The 21897-nt window shown below is 37.8% G+C and overlaps 1 protein-coding gene across 6 annotated transcripts in view; it reads left to right on the plus strand.

Annotated features, from left to right (window-relative positions):
- Positions 1 to 21897, plus strand: part of DLG2 (discs large MAGUK scaffold protein 2) — a 986088-nt gene that overhangs the window by 769860 nt on the left and 194331 nt on the right. For all 6 annotated transcript variants that reach the window (XM_066341286.1, XM_066341281.1, XM_066341282.1 and 3 more), the window contains one exon: positions 4123 to 4279. In XM_066341286.1, the coding sequence (XP_066197383.1) occupies positions 4123 to 4279 (157 nt within the window). The remainder of the gene's footprint in view (positions 1 to 4122; positions 4280 to 21897) is intronic.

The following is a 21897-nucleotide window of genomic DNA, read 5'->3' on the forward strand; positions in this document are numbered from 1 at the left end:
AGAAGATATTTCCTTAAGTGTTGACATTTTACCTGCTCTGGTTTGTTACTGCTTATTGTTTTCAAATATTAATTTAGTAATCCTTTGCTTTTACATCAGGCTTGCAATTTATAATGTGATTTACAGAATCTGATCTGATGCATTCCCTAAAGCAAGTAACCAAGTCCATCCAAATTGATTCTGCCATTGATTTCTCAGCCTGTAAATTTGTGTGGATTGCAGCACTTTATTTTCTCCTTTACTCCTGGATCTATTAATGTAAATCTTCCTTTCTTCTTTCCCTACCTTTTTATTTCCTTTCCTGATCTCCTATACAGAGGCACTGCCTCCCTTTACTCTGATTTCTCTCTTCTTTCATTTTTCCTTTTTTCTCTTTTCTGTTTCCCCCCTCCCTTCTGCTGCCTTCTGTCAGTCCAGGAATGTTTTCATCTCACACTCCTTTCTAATTTCTGCTTGATTTCCCCTGCTGCTCTGCTCTGTTTGTATGTGGTATAGAGCTGCAGGAGGGTATAAAACATGCACACACCAAATTAAAGTGCTAGTACACTTTGTTAGCACCTACAAAGTTACCTTCAGCTGTATTTATCACAGAAGAAAATGTAAATGGGATAAATAGTTAAAGCTGGAGGCTGAAACATGAATTTCAGAAACACTGGATGTCCGATTGCTCCTTTTTCCAGAGTAGCTACAGAGTGCCATCTATTGTCTCCAAATAAAACATTTTCATAGAACCATAGAATATCCTGAGCTGGAAGGACCCACAAGAATTGTTAAGTCCAGCTCCAGGCCCTGCACAGGACATCCCCAAGAGTCACACCGTGTGCCTGAGAGCATTGTCCAAATCCTCCTTGAACTCTGTCAGCCTGGTGCTGTGACCACTGCCCTGGGGAGCCTGTTCCAGTGCCCAGCTACCCCCATTTTAAAATAAGTTCTGCCTTAGTTGCTGTTTTCTGCAGACAACTACACATTCTGAGTGCCTTGACTGCAAGAAAGCATCATTCACATTTGAGTTACTTTTCATTCACTTCTCAAATCTCCCATCATCATGTCATCTTAAAGTGCTTGATTCCATCACCTCCTTTACAACATTTATCTGCATTTTGTCTTGAGTCCTCTCTTGTGTACTGGAACTAAAGGCAAAGGAATTTCCTCTGATGTTAATTCCCACATATTCAAGAAAAATTGGAACAGCTGTTCTTAGACCTTTTAAATATCATATTAAGGGTTGACTGTAACTTTTACACCAGGCGATAAAATATGTAACATTCTTCTCTTCAGCTTAGACTTTTCAGTCAGTGTGGATAAGGCACTGGCAGGTAACTAATTGCTGCATCATTCTTAAAAGATCACCTGGGCAGTGGCTGGTACTGTAGTTAGTTTCCTTAGGAAATATTTTTCCTACTTCAACTTCATAAATTTTATATCAACTTTTTTACTATCACAAGCCCTTTTTTTGGTTGTCATTCTAAGTACACTATGCAAGTGTGAACAATTACATATTTTTTAAAACACATTTATTATATTAAGGTGAATTGGCATATACACTCCACTTCCTTTAGCTTTTGTAGTACAGTAATGGCTAAAGGTTATTTTTCTAACAACGACAGCTCTTTGGTATTCTTGAGTCCAGCTTTCAGATTCTGCAGGGTGCTCAGATATGAAAGAAATACAAAGACATGTTAAGGATGGTCAGCCTCTATTCAGCCAAATGTGAGTCATGACCAAAGCGACCTGATTAGGTAAAAGAGCAGGGGTGGAAACCCATTGCATGCTAATCACAGCTTCTGACCTTTTCCTGTTATTGTCTGAACTTCCTCTGAACATAATCATCCAAGAGCAGAATGTGAATTTTGCTGTCAAAAGGCCAAATTTATAAAACAGCACTGGTAGCATTTTAGGCATAGATCTGCTGACTTGATCAGAGACAGGGATTAATAACTGGGCCAGCATTGTGTTGAGCTGAACAGCTTACTATTCAGTAGATACCCAGTTGTATTGACCTAATTTTGCCCATGGCCCTGAGTTTCAACTATTTGATCCAAGCTGCCTGTCATATGTGAAAATACTCATTCTTATTTTGAATGAGATCTCTTCTGATTTCTCACCAGCAGAGCATGCAAATGTATTGGTTTGACTTTGCTGCCTCTTTTTCTTCAATATTCTTGTAAATAATAAATGGCAGTTGCTCAAGTCTTGCAAAGTATTTCTGATGTGTAGGACATGAAGATGACAAGTGTCACCATATCATTTTGTGGATGAGGAAACTGAAGCTGGGAGAATAAATGAGTTGCCAAGAACACTCAGCAGTGCATGGGCTAAGCAGAGAAGAGAAACCATGCTTTCAGCTCACTGTCCTAGTTCTGCTCCAACCCCCAGGCCACACTTCTAATTAAAAACCTACTTGACTTCTTAGATTCTGGATCATGTTATGTCTACTCTGCACATATTTAACAAGGTGTTAAAGGAAGTTGCTACAAGGCAAATCAACAGCAGTGATGCAAAAGAAAAAGAACCCTCTACCTTTATTTTCTGATTCTTAAAAATACTTCAAGAATACACAAACTCAATACAATATATATTTTGCTCACAGCTGTATTTTTAACTGTTTTCTGACTTTACACTGTTAGAAAAAGTCAAGAGATGAAGGACCATACAGAGTAGGACTAATACTTTGCTTTAGTCTTCTCTTTCAAAAATCTGAAGCTTCAGTTTCAGAAAGCTGAGATGTTACTTTCGTCATAATCAAGTTGGGGATACCATCTGAATATTATCACTGGGCAGGGATTAACAAATGCCTGTGATTTCAGAAGTGTCATGTCAAGATAAAGTCTCCATGTATAAATAAGATTAAACTTGTAGCAAGTAAGGCATCCCTCAATTTAATAACTTCTGTTCCTTTTTTCTCTGTTCTTTAAAAACAAAACTGAAATGAAAGATCTATTTGTGTGATGCAGAACTGCACTATAATGGAGGAAATTTTGAATCTTTTATACAAGAAGCATTCTGAACGTGTGTTTTTGTTGCTGACAGGTTTTTTTGTAAACTTAAAGAATGAGTAGAGCATCCTATTTCTCTGGGAGGAGTTATAGACACTTTATATGTATGTGTTGGGGAGATTTGCAAGGCTGGGCTTCAAGTTTATACATCATAATTTAACAGCATTTATGCTTTTTCTGAAAATTAAATTGTTAGAGGGATTTGAAATGGGGTAAGTAGCAATAAACATGGAGTGTGTGTATGTGCTTGTGTGTCCTTGTGTATCCAAGGGAGAGCAAGCTCTGAGGCCCTGTATGTAGAGACTGGGAACAAGAATCGTTGGGAACCTTTCTCAAGGATGCTACCTTGATTGCTTAGAAAAGTTATCTATTTCTGGAAATGAGTATTCCCATCAGTAAATTGCATGCTATGTTTACATCCTCTGGGCCATATTTTCAATTTACGGATGAAAAGAGCTGTGTGAGATATGCCTGTTATTATTTATTGATTTCTATCATAATTAATAATTTTTTAATGAGTGTGGCAAAATCAGGTACCCCTTGGGCTGGTTCAGTGATAAAGTTGCAGTGTGACTTAACAAATGCATGACCCTGATAATGTCAAACTGAAGTTTTTAATGAGAAACTGCTGTATTAGCTTGATCATGTAAATGTTATTTGCTCCAAATCTGTTCACGATCAAAAACAACTTCCATTGCTTTGCTTGGAGTTGTAAGGGGCTTTTTTGTTCATTTGTTGCAAAAGCAAGACTGGAACTTAAAATAAAAAGGTGCCATATACAGATTGATTGTACCTGGATATTTAATATTGCTAAAAAATAGATTATTAAATATATTTAGTGTTCTGTTTTTCCTTTTAATAAATTTGTCACTTAGCATGGTGAAGATGATGCCAGCAGGGTGAAATTAATAGAGATGTTTGAATTCAACCATGAGGGGAAAAAAAATAGTGCTGGTTGATTCCTACCTTATCTGTTCACCAGTTTTATCATTTATTACATGGTTTCTTTAGACAATAGTAGGGCATCGTGTCTTAGGCAAAATATAGTATGTATAAGATGCTATGAAAAATGCATACACAGTAAGAGGTTTGAGTGCTTAAACATTATCATTTTGTTTCTGTGCAGAGAGCCTCGAAAAATCATCCTGCACAAGGGCTCCACAGGACTTGGTTTCAACATTGTGGGAGGAGAAGACGGGGAAGGCATTTTCGTGTCTTTCATCCTCGCAGGTGGACCAGCGGACCTCAGCGGAGAGCTGCAGCGAGGAGATCAAATCTTATCTGTAAGTGCTTCTCTTGGCCTGTCCTCTTCATCTTGGTCTTTGTCTGAACTGCATGGGGCATACAAAGAAGTCTTTTCTGGTTTGCATGTTGTGAAGTCTGAGCTGCAAATAGTTTATTTCTGCATATTTTGGTTTTTTTGCCCTTGAGTTTTAGAGCATTTGTTACTGGTGTTACTTGCATTTAGTTGGGAATGAGACTTTTCACTGCTTAATGCTACCTGCACTATGATGACACCACAGGGAGGACCTAAGCACATTCCAGACCTAACATCCCGTATTTTGGCCCTACAATCAGTTCCATTTTGCCCAAAACACACTACTGAGTCCAAGGATATTTCTGAATTGTACCTTGAGGGAGACCAGGCAGTAGGATGAAATCATCTATACTCAGGCTGCCATCTAGCGTGCACTCTACTGCTTAGCAAATAGCTCACCACAACGAGGAGATTATTTAGGTTATGTTAATTATCTCTCTGCCTCTGATGAATTTGACGATCCCTCAGAAATTCATTTCAAATTTTACTGGATGAAATTCTTTGTAGCCTGAGGTTATATTTTGCATACTTAGACTCAAAACCATCTTTTTAATTTTTCATTCATGCATATAATTGATATCACACATTTTTAAACCAGAACATTTGTGTTTTAGGCTCTGGCAAGTAATCAAACACCTGACCAAGATAATCTGAATATAAAGGAATTTGAATAACAGTGGAAGCCTTGGAAATGTAGTTAAATACCCATTGACATTATTCATATTCCTTACAGAAAAAGAAAAAACAAACTATCCCAAATTGATACAGATGAGACTGTTTCATGTGAAGAGCAACAATAACCTTAAGGAAAAGAGCTGAAGCACAGGAATCACTTATCCCAGATATTTGATGCATGCACTAAGCTGCAGTATCACACTGTCCCCCACTGTTGTGCCTTCTATCCCTGTGAATCCTGCATCCCTGGCTGAAATTTAGTTAGAGTTAAGGGTGGAAGATGGCTTCAGCCTGGACGGTTTGTGATGTGGTTATGCAACCCTTTCCTAGTCAATATTTAAATTCAGGAGAAAGCTGGACATGGTTTTCCTACATTGCTAAGGATTGTCTTTGGCCTATTCTATGAAAAGTGAATTTACCTTGCACCTGTCAAAGTTTTGTAAGAAGTGGTAAAGAGGTGGCTGGAGGTGTTTTGTAATATATAGAAAATCTGGTTACGTTATCACCAAAGGGAGGCAGTAACCTGACATTGTGAGGATCACAATAGTGTATTTTGTCTAGACCTGTTGCTTAAAAGTTCTGGAAGAAAAAATGAGAAAGAGCAAGTAGAAGGTGTTTAGGTGCTGCTGCGAGTCGACACAGGCAGGCAGGCAGAACAACCACAAGCCTACGTCTGAAATGCAATAGTAAGTTTATTTAATTACCTTGCTAACCAGAGATCCCAAAGCACCATTGGGCAGAGACACAGGAGTGGGAACGCAGGAACTGTCAGGCTCAGTCCATCCTGAGGGGTGCCAGGGCTGTTGTGTGCACCCACTTGTCCAGGGCTCACACATGTGGAGCTACCCAGCATGCTGTGATCTGTGCTTTTATGATCTCTGAGCTCTGATCTTCTGTCTCCCAAAACAGGGAGCTCAAGCGTGTCCCTGAGAGTGCCCCCAAGTCCCTCAAAACACCTGTTATCGCTAAACAGAAATTCTACTTCTCAAAACTGACAGAGCAGTAGGCATAGTCTAAGGAGTATATTCCCACACTGATATTCTCCAGGCCTCAGCATTCCCACCTGCAAGGTCTTTTGGAATTTCACATCTTCCTCAGCACTTTTCTGCACTCTTCTTCTTTTAACCTTTTCCTCCCAACACTGCCTTAAAGAGCTCTCCAAGTAGAAAGTTTCTAGGGAACTGCAAGAAAATGAAAACCGATTCTTACAAAGTTATTCTTATGAAGAGATAAGGAATTCAAAGGCCTGTGTCAGGAAGAGCACAGACAAGAAACCCAAATAATAGGAACAGAAGTTTCTTCAGGACAATTATGCAATTTATTTTTTCTTGGATAGATGCAGCAAAATAGGGCTGACTAATGAGATCAAAGCCTTTCACAGTACATTGTATTCAAAAATCCAGAAGTTCAAATACAAATTTAAAAGTTCATTTTCTTATTTTTTAAGCAGGATATATTTAGAACTGTATGCTACAGCCACAGTAAAAATTTTAACTTTAATTTTATCTGTTTTGTAGTGACATTTTCCATTAGTTCTAATTAATGTTACTAGTGTTGCATCAGCATTTACTTGTCTTGCAAAAGTTGTTTATTTGTTATTGAGCAGAGAGGGATGGAAATTATTACTAAATTAGACTGCATACATATCCCCAGGCAATCACCCAGTCAGGCTCTTGTTACTTATTTAGTCACAAATAACTATTATGGATCCATTTGTCCATGTTCAAACAAAACCAATTTCATGCCCAGAGCTCATTAATCTTGTACCATTGTCTAGTGAAGGGTCCCAGACACTTTAATTTTATAAAGACTGCAGAAAAAAATGTCTGTTTCTCACTGTTTGTTCCTTCTTGTCTCATCCCTCGGAACAATTATTTCCCTACAGAAATATTTTTCCCATTTGTTTCTCAAAACGGGGCAAATCTGATTAACAAGGACAAATAGTATCCTCAAAGCTGCTATTTGTAATCAGCTGAAGCTTGGTTTAATTTCTTACTGACAGGAAGCATAGTAAGTGATTTAGATATCTGAGTTTAATTTCTTATAAGACTGGTATTGCAGAATTACAATGAAGCCATAAGAGTTCTTCTTTTGTGATATTTTACATGTCTTTACAATGTGCTGTGAACTGCTTTTTGGCCAATCCCTCTAATATTTATTATCTTTCTGAATGCTACTTCTTTCATTCTTGTCCTTGCCCATTGCAGGGGGGTTGGACTAGGTGACCTTTAAAGGTCCCTTTCAACCCAAACAGTTCTGTGATTCAGTTTAATGAATTTAATCCATTTAGCTGGTGTCCTATGTGACCATAGGCAGGGTGCATCATTTTCCTAAGGCTCACTCTCCCAGGTGGACAGTGAGCATCATGGGCTCTCTCCTGATTCATGCCTGTGCTGTGAATATGGCAATGTTGGCTGGTTAAGAGCTGTGTATTCTCACCTTTGGGAATGGACCTATAAAAATACCTAAAACAGATTGCAAATCCACCAGTGAGTCTCAGCAAGGTTCTACCTTCACATGCATTGCCTTGGAGAGACACACCGAGTGTCCCAGGACAAGGCTTGGACAAATCCCATCATCTCTGCCTCTCCTTCTGCCTCAGTGTCGGGGTGTGAGAGGCAGGGGTCCAACCCTAGAGCCCTCCGGGAGCACTGGGAAGGATGGTGCCGCAGCCTTGGCATGGACGAGTCCAAGCCACGGACGAGTGAAATTTGAATTTATTTTTCCCAAATGCCACCAGGTGGCGGCCCAGGATCAGTAACGACAGCAGTCTGCTTTTGGGAACTGGCTGAAACGTCAGAAAAAGCGGGGATGGCAGGATCTTTCCCGTTTTCAGTTAATTGGAAATAATTCAAAATATCTCAGAAAGAAGGCTGATATCCCCAGTGCTCCTGTACAGAGAGAACACGTGAATCCTATCTGAACCTTGAAGGTCTATTGAAGAATCATGGAAAATCTGTGTCACATAGTAAAGCATTTCAAATAGCCCAAAAGTGAATTTTTATGTTGCCTGAGAAGACTGAGAACCCTGAAAGGGTTTTCTTAAAATGAAAATTTCCTCTGGCTATAATTCATTGTACTATTTTGAATCACCACCCAGCTATTCATTTTCTTTCTCATTTCTGAATGCCTTTATTAAAATGAAGTAGCATATACATCACCAATGTGCTAGAATATATCCCTCCCTGTAGTATTTTCCTCTTACTTAGTATATAATAACTATTATCAAGTAGCATTTTGAATTCTAATTGACATTAATGCTTGATTTACTACATGTGTACATCCAGATTAATTTTCATCTCAGATACTTCTAAGCCTAGGGAAACAGTTCAGAATATCCATGAAAAAATCCTTTCCATTGTAGAGCAGCAGAAATGAGGTGCCAATGTGTTAAATTATTTGTTTAAAATAATTTTAGAATTCTGGGCCAAGTTTAGAGGCTGAACTAAACTAACTCAGAACTTGAACTCAGAACTTGAACTCAGATCTAACCCCAAGTTCTCCATCTGTTAGGAGAATGCAGTCTTCAATAAAAATAAAATTTAATGTTCCTTGATGCCATTCTTGCAGTTTTAAGTTCCACTTCCAATGGTAAGGAGTATTTTTCCTATTAAAACAACGATGGGAAGCCAGTGTTGGTTAGTCAAAACCACACCTGCATTAAAATTATTTCCATGAGCTATATGCATAAAATGGCCACCCATTGTGCATACACACTGACAGAAAGAAGTCTTATAATTTTAGGAAAGATGTACATGATGAATACATTGCAATTTTTAGGGGAAGTTCCTGGGGAAGCAGGAGAAGCAGTACCATCCTTTTGAAAGAAAAAATGCCACATTATTTTTTGTATTTCAATATCAAATCACAATCTTGATAAAACTTAAGTCTTTCTTTTAGGTGTCCTAGCCTCAATGCTTCAAAGCACTTTCAGTGCAAAGTGGGCAACTTTTTCAATAGTTACAGGACCTAAAACACAGAGAATTAGTTTTTACATGCAAGTTCAGCAGCAAAATTCAGATTTAAAATTTCACAGAAATAGTGCATATTGCTCCTTGAATTCCCTATGCCAACATTTCAGACAGTTCCTTAATTTTCTGTAAGGCAGCATCAGATTGTATACAACTGAAAAAATTACAGAGAATTAATAGGCATAAGGAGTCAGCATCAAATATATACATTTGAATCTTAACTTTTGAAACTACTGAATTTTATATCTTTGTGCAAGGTTAAACATCAGATTAAGATACTTACATTTAGACATCTACATGTTTGCTGGGTATCTGGTTGCCATTAATGTCAGAGGAGGTGAGAGAACATATCAGCTGGCCAGCTGTGAGCTGTATAGAGCAGGTTGAATTTCTCTGTAAGCTATAATATCTGTGTTGACTTTTAAGCTTAAGCACCACATCCATTCATATCTATATTTAGGTGTCTCAAACTGCATCTCCAATTTCATGTCAGTTTGCCCTTTTAATATATATTTGCTTTTTCAGCTAACATTGTGCTTCCTTAATGGCATATAAAAGTAACATAAAATCGTGAACCATAAAAGCAGTATCAGTTTTATTTCATCCTCCTGTGGAAATGCTTTGTGTTCACAATGGCTGGATGCAGTGTGACTTGGAGCTTGAGAGTAGAAGCAAGAGAAAAAGTAGACTGCTTGCTCTGGAGCAAGATGACTGCTCCCAGGCAATGCATCCTAAGGTCACCTTAAGGGAATAAAAATTTTCTCAAGGGTGATTGCTCAACAGCCGCAGGAAAGAGTAGAAAAAGAGCAGACTGTGCTGCAAAGAAACACGCAGTACTCTCACAATAATTCTATTTCACCTCTCATCTAACCTCAGTCAGATGAATGAAGTAAATCAAAGCATTCTGTGTGATTTTCCTGTTGATCTGGTGTAGTATCAGGATGTACTCATTCATGGGGAAGGACACTATCTTTTTTCCTGTGCTTTCTGAGAAGTAAACAACTATGGATTGGGAAGGGACTGGTGGAGATATGGGGTTTTCTGCCTCTGGTGCATGGCACTGGCACTATATAAACCTAGTTTGCAACACCAGTGTTTGAGCATCTCACTTCAGTATTGTCTCTGGTGTTTTATACAAGGTTCTCCCTTGCAGAGGGATCTTATGTTAATCAGATTTTGTCTAATGTCTGTGCATCATCCTGCTGTTGTTTTTTTGTGAGACATTTCCTATCCATTATGAACAGTTTAAACATTTCTTTGTACTTGGTTCCTCCCACACAACTCCTACCCACCTTCTCACTCACACCTGTAGCCAAAAATACCATATGCATTTAAAAAAACAGAGCGTTCCAGAGCGTTCTTCAATTTCTACTCCAAAAATGTTCATGTAGAGCAGATAGAATGTAAGGACTCTGTGCTTACTTACAGCAAATATTTATACCTTATAATTGCCTCAGTTATATTTGACCTTCAGACTGACTTCCCTTACTTTGGTACAGAGAAGCTTTCAACTTTCTGATTTAAAATGGTTATTTTGCTCATGGTAAAAGCAAAAGTAAAACTGCTCAGGGCAAGTAGTGCATTTTGTTACCTAGTAACAAAACTAAGATAAATGGCAAATACCATTTGGTTTTCCTCCTCAGATTTTCTCTTTTCCAAAATGCATCTGTCTTGGAAAATGTTTGAAACATCTCTATAGGGTCTGGTATCTTTTCTTCTTGGATCATCAGTTTGTCCCTCCTGTGTAATAGTGTCAGTATAAAAAATATTCCCTTTGCCCTACAGGAATTGTTTGCAGAGGCACTGACCACATTCTTAGGATGCTTTTTTCCCCGTGGTGGTGTGAGTGTTGTGTGACTGTCCTCAGGCATGGGACAGTCTATCAATTTCTGTGGCCTTTAGCTGCAATTGTCTATAGACTTCTGTAACCTTTTTAACATTAATCCCACTAAGTCAGTCTGTTGACCATGTAAACCTACTTTGTAGTAATGTATAGAGCACTGTTTGGTGTATATTGAAAATTTTAATATATAATCAGCACAGTTGATTTAGTGTGTTGCTAAACATATCCAAAGGATCAATACTGAATGGTAGGTGTATATATGTAACAGATCTGTAAAAAGAAAACCTCTGGAGAGGAAAGGAGCTGAGAGCACAAGCATTGTCATGTTAATGGGATGACAGCAACTAGAAGGACAGGTGGATTAAGCTCCTTAGAAATATGTAGTGGATTAATCTAAAACCAGTCTTTGCTCACATTGGGAAGCACAGAGTATATAATCCTTTAGGCCCCTCTCTATAGCTAACAGAAAGATGTAGCCACTTCTGAGTACAACTTACCTTGCCCTGAAACAAACCTTTTACATGAGACAGAGGACCATTTTGCTGTAAAAAAATATATTTCTTCTCACATATTATAGAGAATTTGGCATAACTTCCCTTTGCTGAAATAAGTCCCATCCAAACATTCATGAATCTGTTTGTGGTGGAGAATGTGGAAAAACAAGTATAAGTCAGATAATTCTAGATTTTATTCTCACCAGTAAGGAAGACTAGCTAAAAAATGGAAGAATGAAACTATGAAACACAATTTTCCCTTGAGTAACCATATAGTGTAGTGGTAATTTTTATGATTTTGTGCTGAAAGGGAGTAAGAAAGTAACATGAACTTCAAAACCAGCTTGCTGTGCAGTCACTGTTGTGAAACTCAAGTAATCAACATTGAAAAAGTGAAAGCTGAGTTAGTCACTGTGGTAATAACAGCCCGAGTCTTAAAAATCTATAAATGTTAGGTAAAATCTGGGGGGAAATTCAGAAGGACAAGATGGTGGGCTGTACTTTAAAGAATTAGACAAGGCATCAAGAAAATGCTTGATGAAAATAGAAAACCAAGCAATAAATTAATTTCCCAAAGAGTTGGAAAAAAAGACTGTTTAAAAGTGAGACCTTGAGAGCCATGAGTGATCACCTTTAGTGATTTTTTTGTTGCTGTTGTTTTGTCTTTAAAAAGAGATGGATCCACAATTATCCAATTAGGGCTGTTATGAAGAAACAGAAAAGTCTTTAAAGTGGAGTTAGGCAAAATCAAATTAGAACTAAGATGAGTTAGATGTTGTAAACAGATGAAGTTAATTCTCATATACTTGAGGAACTATTCAATGCAGACTATTTGTAATTTTATTCAAGAATTAAAGGACTATTTGGAAGTATAGAACAGGTTGCCCAATTTTCAGGGAAAACTTCTGGGAGAAACAATCAATCTATTTGCAGATACTTAGAAAACAACAAAAGAGGAACTAATAATCCTGATTAATTTTTCAATAATAAATTGTGAAATGTAATTTTTCCCCTGAAAGACCATTAGTCACAGAGAAGAAGTCATAAATGTAATTTTACATCGATCAATCTTCATAGTGTAGCAGGTCATAAGCCTCCCAAAAAACTAGAGAAAAGCAGAGAAAAGCAAAGATGTTGTCATGGCAAGATCTAATGGAAAGATCTGGAGCAAAACAGCTGTTTAGTACAAGTTCAGATATTCCTGACAATGCTGGGAATTCTGGGATTTGAGGATGAGGCTTTATGTCTGTATGGGATCATCTGGGTGCACAGTGCTCTGCCTTTTCCAGATAAACTCAGTTTCACCCCTCCCAATGTATGCAGACATATGTTCAGTACTCACTGTCATCATGATGAGCCAAAAACATTTCACAAAACTGAGACAACTCGTGCAACTTCCCTGTAGAAGAAGAGAGATTTAAAGGTACAAAAGACAGCTGGGAACCTGATGAAGAGAAACTGGGTGCAAACACTGATTTATGCTCTTGAAAACACTCTTTTATGTATTTAAAGAAATGGCTCTTTGAAAAGAACAAAGTCTTTTTTCACATGAGGCTGTGGAGTTTAGGACTCCAGGTCAGAAAAACTGTAGCATCCCCCTTGACAGTAAAAATTCATTTTAATGTAGTATCCACTGTGTCCATGTTAACACTTCTGTCTGGAAATAGTCAGTCTTGGGGAAGAGATCGGGTAGCAAATTTTTATTCAGTGTTGATAGTAAATATATCTAATCTGATGACTGGAAGTGAAAATTAGATATATTCAGCTTCAAAATAGGAAGCATTTATTTTGTAATCAGGGCAAGTGGTTGTATGGCCAGAGAAGCTCATAGACTTGCCATTTTGGAACTTCAAAATAAAATAGGTTGCTTTCAAAAATACAAGCTTAATGGAGATTCTAGGGGAAAAAAATACACCAGCATATTCTGGAATGCTGCGTATGCTGCTGCATAATTTCATCTCCTTAATCTAAAAGGAGATGCAAATTCCAAATCAGCTGGAATTTGTCTTCCAGCTGGATTTTTCTCCCCCCACCGAACTCCTCACCCACATCTTTCTGCAATCTGTGGAATATATACAAACATACAATGGAATTGTCCTGATGCAGTAACTGTTTCCTAACTTAACTCTCACATTTCAAGCACATAATCAGAAGCTAATAAATTATACCAACAATGCTCTTGAATAAGATATATCTTTTTTTCCCCAAGAGTGCTAGCTATGAGACCCATCAGTTCTGTGTCATACACAGCTAGTAAATTGGCCTAAACTAGAGACTGTATATTTCTGTTACGCTGATATCATCAGTTCTCTGTAAAATATTCATTGTACTATTGCCTCCATGAGTAGAAATGGTCTCATGCCAGACTGCTTGCTCTTCAGCTCCTTATAGTTTAGGATGGAGTGCACATTCAGTTCAAGCACTGACTTGGCAAATTTTGGTGTAACACTGTCAAGCTGAATTAAATCGCATCTGATACATTGAAGATTTGTAATGAGGTTTGCACCCCTCAATGTTGCTGCACTGCCAGGCTAACAGTGAAGAAGTGAAAGCCACTGTGTACAGTGTACTACTGCTGTACAAAATGGCTAAAATCCCTGAGCTTTATTCATACGGAGCTTTGCCCCAGGCTGGACTTTTGCCTTGTGCTCAAACTAGTCTCCAGGAATCATTCTGCTCTACTACCCAGCCAGTTTTGGGTTTCTGAGCGATTAAAAAAATTATCTTATGACACAAGCTGCAAAGTAATAGAAATTGGCCATCCATTAAATAGGGTATTGAAGGGATATCTGTAATCATTTGTTGGAGGAGTTTTCTGAGATCTTTGTGAAAAAAAACAAGATAGAAATGCCCCGAATCTGAAAACGCAAGCCACCAGAACAGTAACCAAAGGAAAATCGCTTAGAGGATACAAGAACTATTTCCTTTCCACTGGTTATACAAAACATGGTTTATTTGGGAGTATGGAGCTTTGTCTACTCACAGTGTCTGTGTCATAAGCTTCATCTGTAGAACCACAAATAAATTATGAGTGTTGTGATTCAGGCAGTTTTAGTATGAAACATGAGCATTGAACATTTACTTACATCATTCCAGTAAGACAATCTACCATTCAGCCCCTGACATGTTCCCTCATGGTCGCTGGGTTGAGTGCAGTGTGGATTTGCCATGGCACAAGCCAGTGGCCAGCTCACCTCTCACAGGCCACAGTGCCATACTCTGGACGTGGAAATGTGAACACACCTATCAAGCAGAGCTCAAGGCGAGGATTTCAATTTTTGAATTCATCTCTAACTCAATGCTCAGGGTCACATCTGTCTCTAAGCAGCCTCTAAAATTGTTTTGCCTTTTTATTTCAGCTCCTGAGTACTTATTTCATGTTGGCTTCAGCTGAAATTAAGTTCTTATCATCTTTGAGGTATAAGGAATTCGTTAAAATGGAAGCCTTTACCTCATTCCAGAAGCGAGAGAGTTTCAATCATTATTTCTGCTTATACTATCCTTTGAAATTCAAATGTGAAGCAAAACCCTGCAGCATTATTAATAAAAATGAACAACACTGACTTAGTTATATCCATTCACTTACGCTTGCAAATGTGAGAGTTAATATAGGAAACATTTACTGCCGAAGGAAAAATACCTTTTAGATGTATATGGACACCAAGGTATATGGAATAAATGCTACTAAAAGGAGCATGTCTAAATGACCCAGGATGAGAGCAGGAGACAAGAAAATACAAGTGCTGAAAACAGAATTAGAGAGAAAGAGGGATATTTCAGAAAAGCAGGAAAGTGAATGCAAGTAACAGTCGTGTGTAAAGTAAAAGCTGTAGGCGGGAGGAGGGACAGTTTGATATTTTACCAATTCAGAGTAGAAAGAGAGCAAGAACTGCAAAGGAGAAGGAATGTGTGAGTGCTTGAAAAGATGACACTGTAGTGGGATCCATGAAATTAGGTGGTGGCAGGAATAGAAGGGGTTTTGAGCAACCACACAGAAGGAGAAAAAAATGAAAAAGTAGCCACTACCTTTGAATTAGGAGCAAATTAGGAGCTCTCCATTTTAACAATAACAAATACTCTTACTAAGAATTGTATTTGATGGATATTTAATCTATAAAATGGATGAAAAAATTATTTATATTTGTTTTTAAATCAGCTGGTAGACACTGACTTGTGTTATTAGCTAGTATAGTACTCCTATAGGTATTTTTCACAGGTAATACCAGTTGGCTTAATATGCAAAAAGTATGTGTTCCTTTGTCTTGACATTTAGTAAAACGACAAAATGCCATTGATCACCTTGTAGCTGCTGAATCATCTCCAGTTCAGATTGGTACTTGAACAAGCTGGTAGCTATTTAGTGATCTGAATAAAATAATTTTCATGTCAATTAAGGCTCCAGAAAGTCCATGTGTCCTTTTCATAAGCTGTCATTTACTTCTTAAACTAGTTTTGAAGAATTGTGATGGAATTGAGGGGAAATGGCTCTTAAGATGTTATTCATTGAAATTATTTCAGTCTGAAAGTTTGCAAATCTGGCATCATTCATAAAAGCTACAATCACATGGGAAGCAGATCTTGTATTGGTATTTCTGTACAGTTTGGATTAAAACATAAGTCTGCCTATGGTTCTAGGCTTAACAGGTGCGATTTGGAGTGATTCATGTGGTCTGGTGAGTCATAAATCTTGTTGGTTCCTACTGTAAAAGGCAGTGTGTGCAAGACACCTCTTCAAAAACGTAGTATTTTTTTTTTCTGCTCCAAATATGCTTTGATATCTCTTTCTTTTGGCTTAGCTGCCTCCTTAAAATTCCTGGCAGAAAAAGGCATGATACAGCTCGTACCCCCACAGTGGTTCTTGTTTTCCAGAGAGAGAAGAGTTTGCCTCTAGAATGTCCTGCTCCTCAGAGCATAAAGACCAGCTTACCAGAGGCAAAATTTGTAACTCTAAGGTAGGCAGACAAGGAAAATTGAAAAGGTCACTGAAATTATTGGCCCATAAAAACAGAGGAGGGTGCTGGGCATGGAGAAGAGCAGATGGGACATGATCCTCTGTTTTCAGCAGAGTTCAGGATGAGAAAACCACTGTGCTTCTCTGTGCAGCTCTAACTAGGCAGTAGAAAGTGTAGGCTCAGAACAGATCAGAACTGAGAAAGTGAGAGGAAAACAATAAATCTAGCCTGAAAAATACAGCAGAAGATAAGCTGGAAAGTGATGACTCCCCCATGCATATCTTCTTTGTATTTGTAAACCTTTCCTTCAGCAGCAAGGCAGACTGTCCCATATCAGTGTTTTCCCTGCTGGGTGCCACCCCCACACCATGTCCCAGAGTGTCCGTGGTGCTGAGCCTCTTGGCTTCCACAGCTCTTCCAGCAGCACACAGCAGAGCCTTGGCTTCAGGCTGGACGCGTGGCCTTCACCTTGCAAAGAGCTGCTGACAGGCTGTGCTTTGGCAATGTGTCCTGGTCTTTTAGAGCTGTGCTTTTTGGTGGACTGTGTCAGTTGTCAAGAGGTGTGGGGGGCATTGTGTAGAATGGTTATTCCACCTGACTGTGAGGAAGGTTTTTCTCAGATGTGTTCATGGCAAATCATCCCTAATGGGTTGGGGTTTTTTTTCCAATATTCTTTGTTTTACATTCCCAGTGACTAATCAGGACTGCTGGAGAACATAGCCCAGCTTTCCTGTTATCTCTTGATAATGTGCTTGAGGATGCTTAAGACGATGTGCAGAATTAAGGCAGATAAATAGGGTTCTTTATATCTTCCCTTAATGCAAACAATGGGAGTTCTGCCTGTAAACAGTTGTCATTATTCAGACTTCTGTTTGCTTTTTCAGGTGCCAAAAGCTCTTATTTTATGATTTCAACAAATAGAAGAATTTAGACAGAACTTGAAAACTCTGCTCTGTTGTTTGTTCCATGGTAAAAGAATGCCTTTCTTTCATTTTTAAATTTAGTGCACACAAGTATGTACTATATCAGTGACAACTTAAAAAAGAAATGAAAGAAACTCTTTATGTTTCTTCCTCAGAGAAATTATATGTTTTTCCTTTCTTTATCCAACAAGATGTTCCAAGTGTTCATTTAACCAGAGCACAAACACAAAGTAAGGTGGCCAAAAGAAAGAAATGGCTGAATAAACCATATTATTCTGCTACCTTCTGTTTGAATGACCTACATACAAATCATGTTCACTTTCTAGAAGCTGACCTTACCGCAACAAGTCTGTTCAGAATACAATCAAAATTCTACTAATATGGGCCACTCAAATATTTTTAGAGGGACTATAACTCTTCCAATTTTAGAAGACTTCAGTCAAAAGTAGAGTTCAGTTCATGCCAAAAGTAAATCTGATCTTTAATTTCAATTACCATTCAGCATTAAATTAAGTAGACCATGCTTTATTTTGAGTCAAAAAATGCAAAGGCCCAGTAATTACTGTGAGCTATTGTCGTGTCTTTTTCTCCATCACAATTTAGTTTGGACCATAGTTTTCAACTCTCATCTTCTGCTGCAGCACTCCTTTGTTTGTAAGCTTTCGAACTGCTTTTTGCCTGTTCAAAACATGCAGAAGAGACAGACTTCAGTATAAGCTGCAGGCTCTTCTTATTTCCATTATGTCAAATTAATTTTGGAGTTAAGCATCAGAAATTGTGCAGTCAAGTTCATTCTGGGCCAGGACATCAGGGATGTGCAGTCAAGCTCAGAACAGCTCCTTTCCTTATTGTGTAATGCATTCTAAAGGAAGCAAGCCCATTTATTATTATAAGAAACAAACAAACAAACAAACAAAACACCTTTGATATTTATTTATTTATTGATAACTTTCCTGCATATATTTGCACCTTTCTCTGATACTATGTAATTTTCTTTAACTGGTTATTCTTCACATAGATTATGTTAAATTAATTTAAAAGAGTAATTTTAATCAGATTTAACAATTTGCATTGAAATCATATCAGGGAAAAATGTCACTGCACACAATTTTTATGAGACACTAAATTAAGATAGCATTTTGAAGGAAGAGGCAAAACAGAGTATTATTTATTTTATTCTCTCCGAATTGCTGTTCATTTTGGTCTGATGGTAAAAATTTGATTAAAATATATAAACTAATGGTGCCTTTCATCAAGATTTAGTGTTGCTACATGAATAGGGGGAAACGACACCCAGAAATCAAGTTAGTATCTACTCTTCTTATTCTTTACAAAGTCAGACTAGATTATAAGTAATTTCTCAATTTAATACCTATTATCCTACAGTGAGATTCTGTCACTGTTGGTGAATAAAATAGCATGCAAACAGACCTCTCCCTCCCTAATTGGCAACAGTTATTTGATTTTTCTTCTGCAGCTGCGTGTCTTCAAAAGGGAGATTTCTGTTTTGGCAACCTGATTTAGTCAGGTCATTTACCTGTTCAACATTGCTTAATCTGGTTTGTCTAGCTTGATTATGATCTAGATAAAAATAGCAGAAGATAGAATTTATGTGTTGTTTTCTCTCTGACATTTCTTTTCCTTGCTCTTTTGATTTCAGCCACTCAGGCCTCAAAGTCTTCCTCAGGTGTCTATCCCCAGCTATATTCTAACAGAAAAGTGAAATTAATTTCTGGGAAATTCATGTGTTGTACTTGTACCTTAGGCAATCATTTCTTCTAGAACAAGGATGCAAAGGGCAAAAAGTAGTCAGCTGCCATTTAAGTGGTTTCTTGTTTTTCTGTGAAGTGAAAAATATTGTGTAACGACTTCAGTGAAATTCCTGTCTGATATTCACAGTCTTTATGTGTTATTAGGATTGTACTTACTAGCTCACATAGACATAGGACTATTGTTTCTCAGAGAAGGAGGAGAATAAGATTTCCTTATTCTTTCATACTTGACATCATCTCCTTTATCTATAGAGAGATTATTGGGACTTATTAATGATGTAAAAATCTTCTGTACTATTAACATGAATTTACAGACCACCACACTGTTTTCCTCTGTTGCTTAAGAAAGACACTTGTCCTCTGCTGTGCGACTGAGATGAGATTTCAAAGGGGGGTGCAAAAGTAATCTGAGCAGGGAGCCTGAAGTCAAAGCTCAAGCTAAAATAGGTTGGAGTTTGAGCTGAATTTAAGGTTTATTGAAGTCTAAGCTGAAGTTAGGGTAAAAGGGAGTTGAAGCCATTGAAGTCAGGGTAAAAGGAATTGAAGTCAGTAAAAAGAATTGAGGTTAGGTATTATTCTCACAGTTCAGTGTTATATACCTGTTACAGCTCAAAATAGGCCACAGCCCTAAACAGTCACAAGATTTTTCCCATAAACTACAGATAGCCTATCGTTCACATTATTTGGCAGAGTTTACAAAATTACATAGTTTTAAAGACTTTGACAGTTATGTGTGCAGCTCTCTTTCTAGTTCTTTTTCATGTCTGTGGTTTCTCTACCCCATGGTTTGTACCCAACCAAGGCTAAGATATCTCTATTCACAAGCTCCACCCTGCCCCTTTCTTCACCTCTTAGCTGTTTCCCTATTGTCTTCTCAGAATCTTTGAGCTTAAGCCTGAACAATATTAATTTATTTTTTTTCTTGGGACCTCCCCAGCTCAGGAACTCAGGAATTCAGGAGTGTTCCTTTAAGCTTTTCTTCAGATCATCCTGTGCTTTTGTAGGACTCTCTCAAGGACTCCAGTTATGAAAGGGAAAAACACAGAGATAAAAACTAAGCTCTCTTAAAGGAAAGGTTACCTGGCTTCAAAGTTGTCTTCTTCAGAGAATCAAGGCTGATGTTTCCTTTATGTCATGATATAAGGACTGTTATTAACATTAGGAATTCTGTTCATACTCCACAAAACTGTGACCATAGTGCTCAGTTGTTGAGTAATTGTAGTGTTGGTACATCTGTGCTCGATGCAATGCAGCATCAAGTGTCATAACACCATCACTGAGAAAAAGTAGGGAACAGAACCTCTTTTTCTACAGCAGTACCCTAATCTGTGTGCCTTACAGGAAGCTGGTATTCTCAACAGGGATGGCAAACCCCTACTTGACATCATCTTCCTCTTTAGGTATTTTTACTGTTGTAGATTAAAATATGGTAGATTTTTTATGGCTCTGAAAGTTCTTCTTGTCTCTTTTTGTTCTTTTAGAAGGCACTTAATTATTGCTCTCTATGGTCATATATTCCTAGACTGAATTTCAGTGAATGTTTCCCAGAGGTTTCAGTGCACAACTTTAATGAAAGCTTTTGAACCTTTGGCTCATTTTCCTAAAAGCTTCTACCAACCATTGTAACATCCCTGGCAGATGGGACAATTGAGGACTCCTGTGTTAAATTATTAAGTCTGTTATGTTATATATGCCCCATGCTCATAATTTCTGTGTACAGTCAACAGTTCTACAACATCATGCAGTCTTCTGGATCAGAAGCTTTGGTATCTCCTGGGCTTTATGTAATTGCTATCACAAGTTAGTTTTTCTAAGAGTAATAGTCTAAATGTTGTTTGCATACTACTAAGGACTAGATTTTTGTCATGCAAATAAGGAAGAGATTTCTTATGATGGCAGTGGTGAGACACTGGCACAGGTTACCCAGAGGGGCAGTGGGTGCTCCATCCCTGAAAACATTCAGGGTGGACAGGATGGACAGGACTCTGAGCCCCATGGGCTAGTTGAAGATGTCCCTGTTCATTGCAGATGTGTTCTGAAGTTCCCTTCCAGCCCAAACTATTCTATGACTCTGTGATTCTATGGTGTATAGTAATTGTATTCTCAAAACATCATATTCTCTAAAATTTGATGAAAGATAGCAAGTTAAGATGGGCCAGTTTCTAAACATTATTGACCCAAATCAATGTATTCATAATAGACTCAATGGCAGTTACGTAAAAAGTTCTATGAAATTAAATTTATTTTTGTAACCCTTAAAAAATTGTTAATATTTAAATTTTAAAAATCCCTTCAATATGTGCTTAGCTATCTTGCAATAATATTTGGTACACATAAACACGAATATTTGCTATAGCTGAGAATTTGGGTCTAGTGTTTTGAAATGTTTATTTCATACAGCATGGTTCTTTTTCCTCTCCCTGCCCTTTATTTTATTTTCCTTTTCTTTTCTTCAGAATTGGATTTCTGTCCTGCTGAGGTTGTTACATGTCAAAATTTTCTTGGTCTTCACCAGAATATTATAAAGTAGAAGCCTGTAGAAGTGAGAGGAAAGACAGTTAAATACATAAATAAACAAATACATACATACAAACAGAAATACATGAATACATAAATAAAAGAAATCTCACATACTTCAGTGCAGCCAGACAGTAATGCTCCCACTGGAAAGCAGGATTCAAGTTACTGGAGCAGTTAATAAATCTGTATGTGAATTCTGTCTCTTCCTTGGGATACTGCTGACAAAACATGTATCACAAATACAAATCCAGAGTCCTGAAAATGCCTCTGAAGTTTAGGGGTGGATTTCTACTTTGTTCTACTCTATTCCTCTTCCATTTCTCGTGCAGCCACAAATGATTAAGAAAAAGAAATCATGTGGAAAGATGTGTGGATGTTGAACAACCAGTGTTGAGGAAGCTGTGTCTGATAGCAACTCCACTCCCATCATGTG

Source organism: Sylvia atricapilla, chromosome 2 (genome assembly GCF_009819655.1).
Source record: "Sylvia atricapilla isolate bSylAtr1 chromosome 2, bSylAtr1.pri, whole genome shotgun sequence".
In the NCBI taxonomy this organism is placed as follows: Eukaryota; Metazoa; Chordata; class Aves; order Passeriformes; family Sylviidae; genus Sylvia; species Sylvia atricapilla.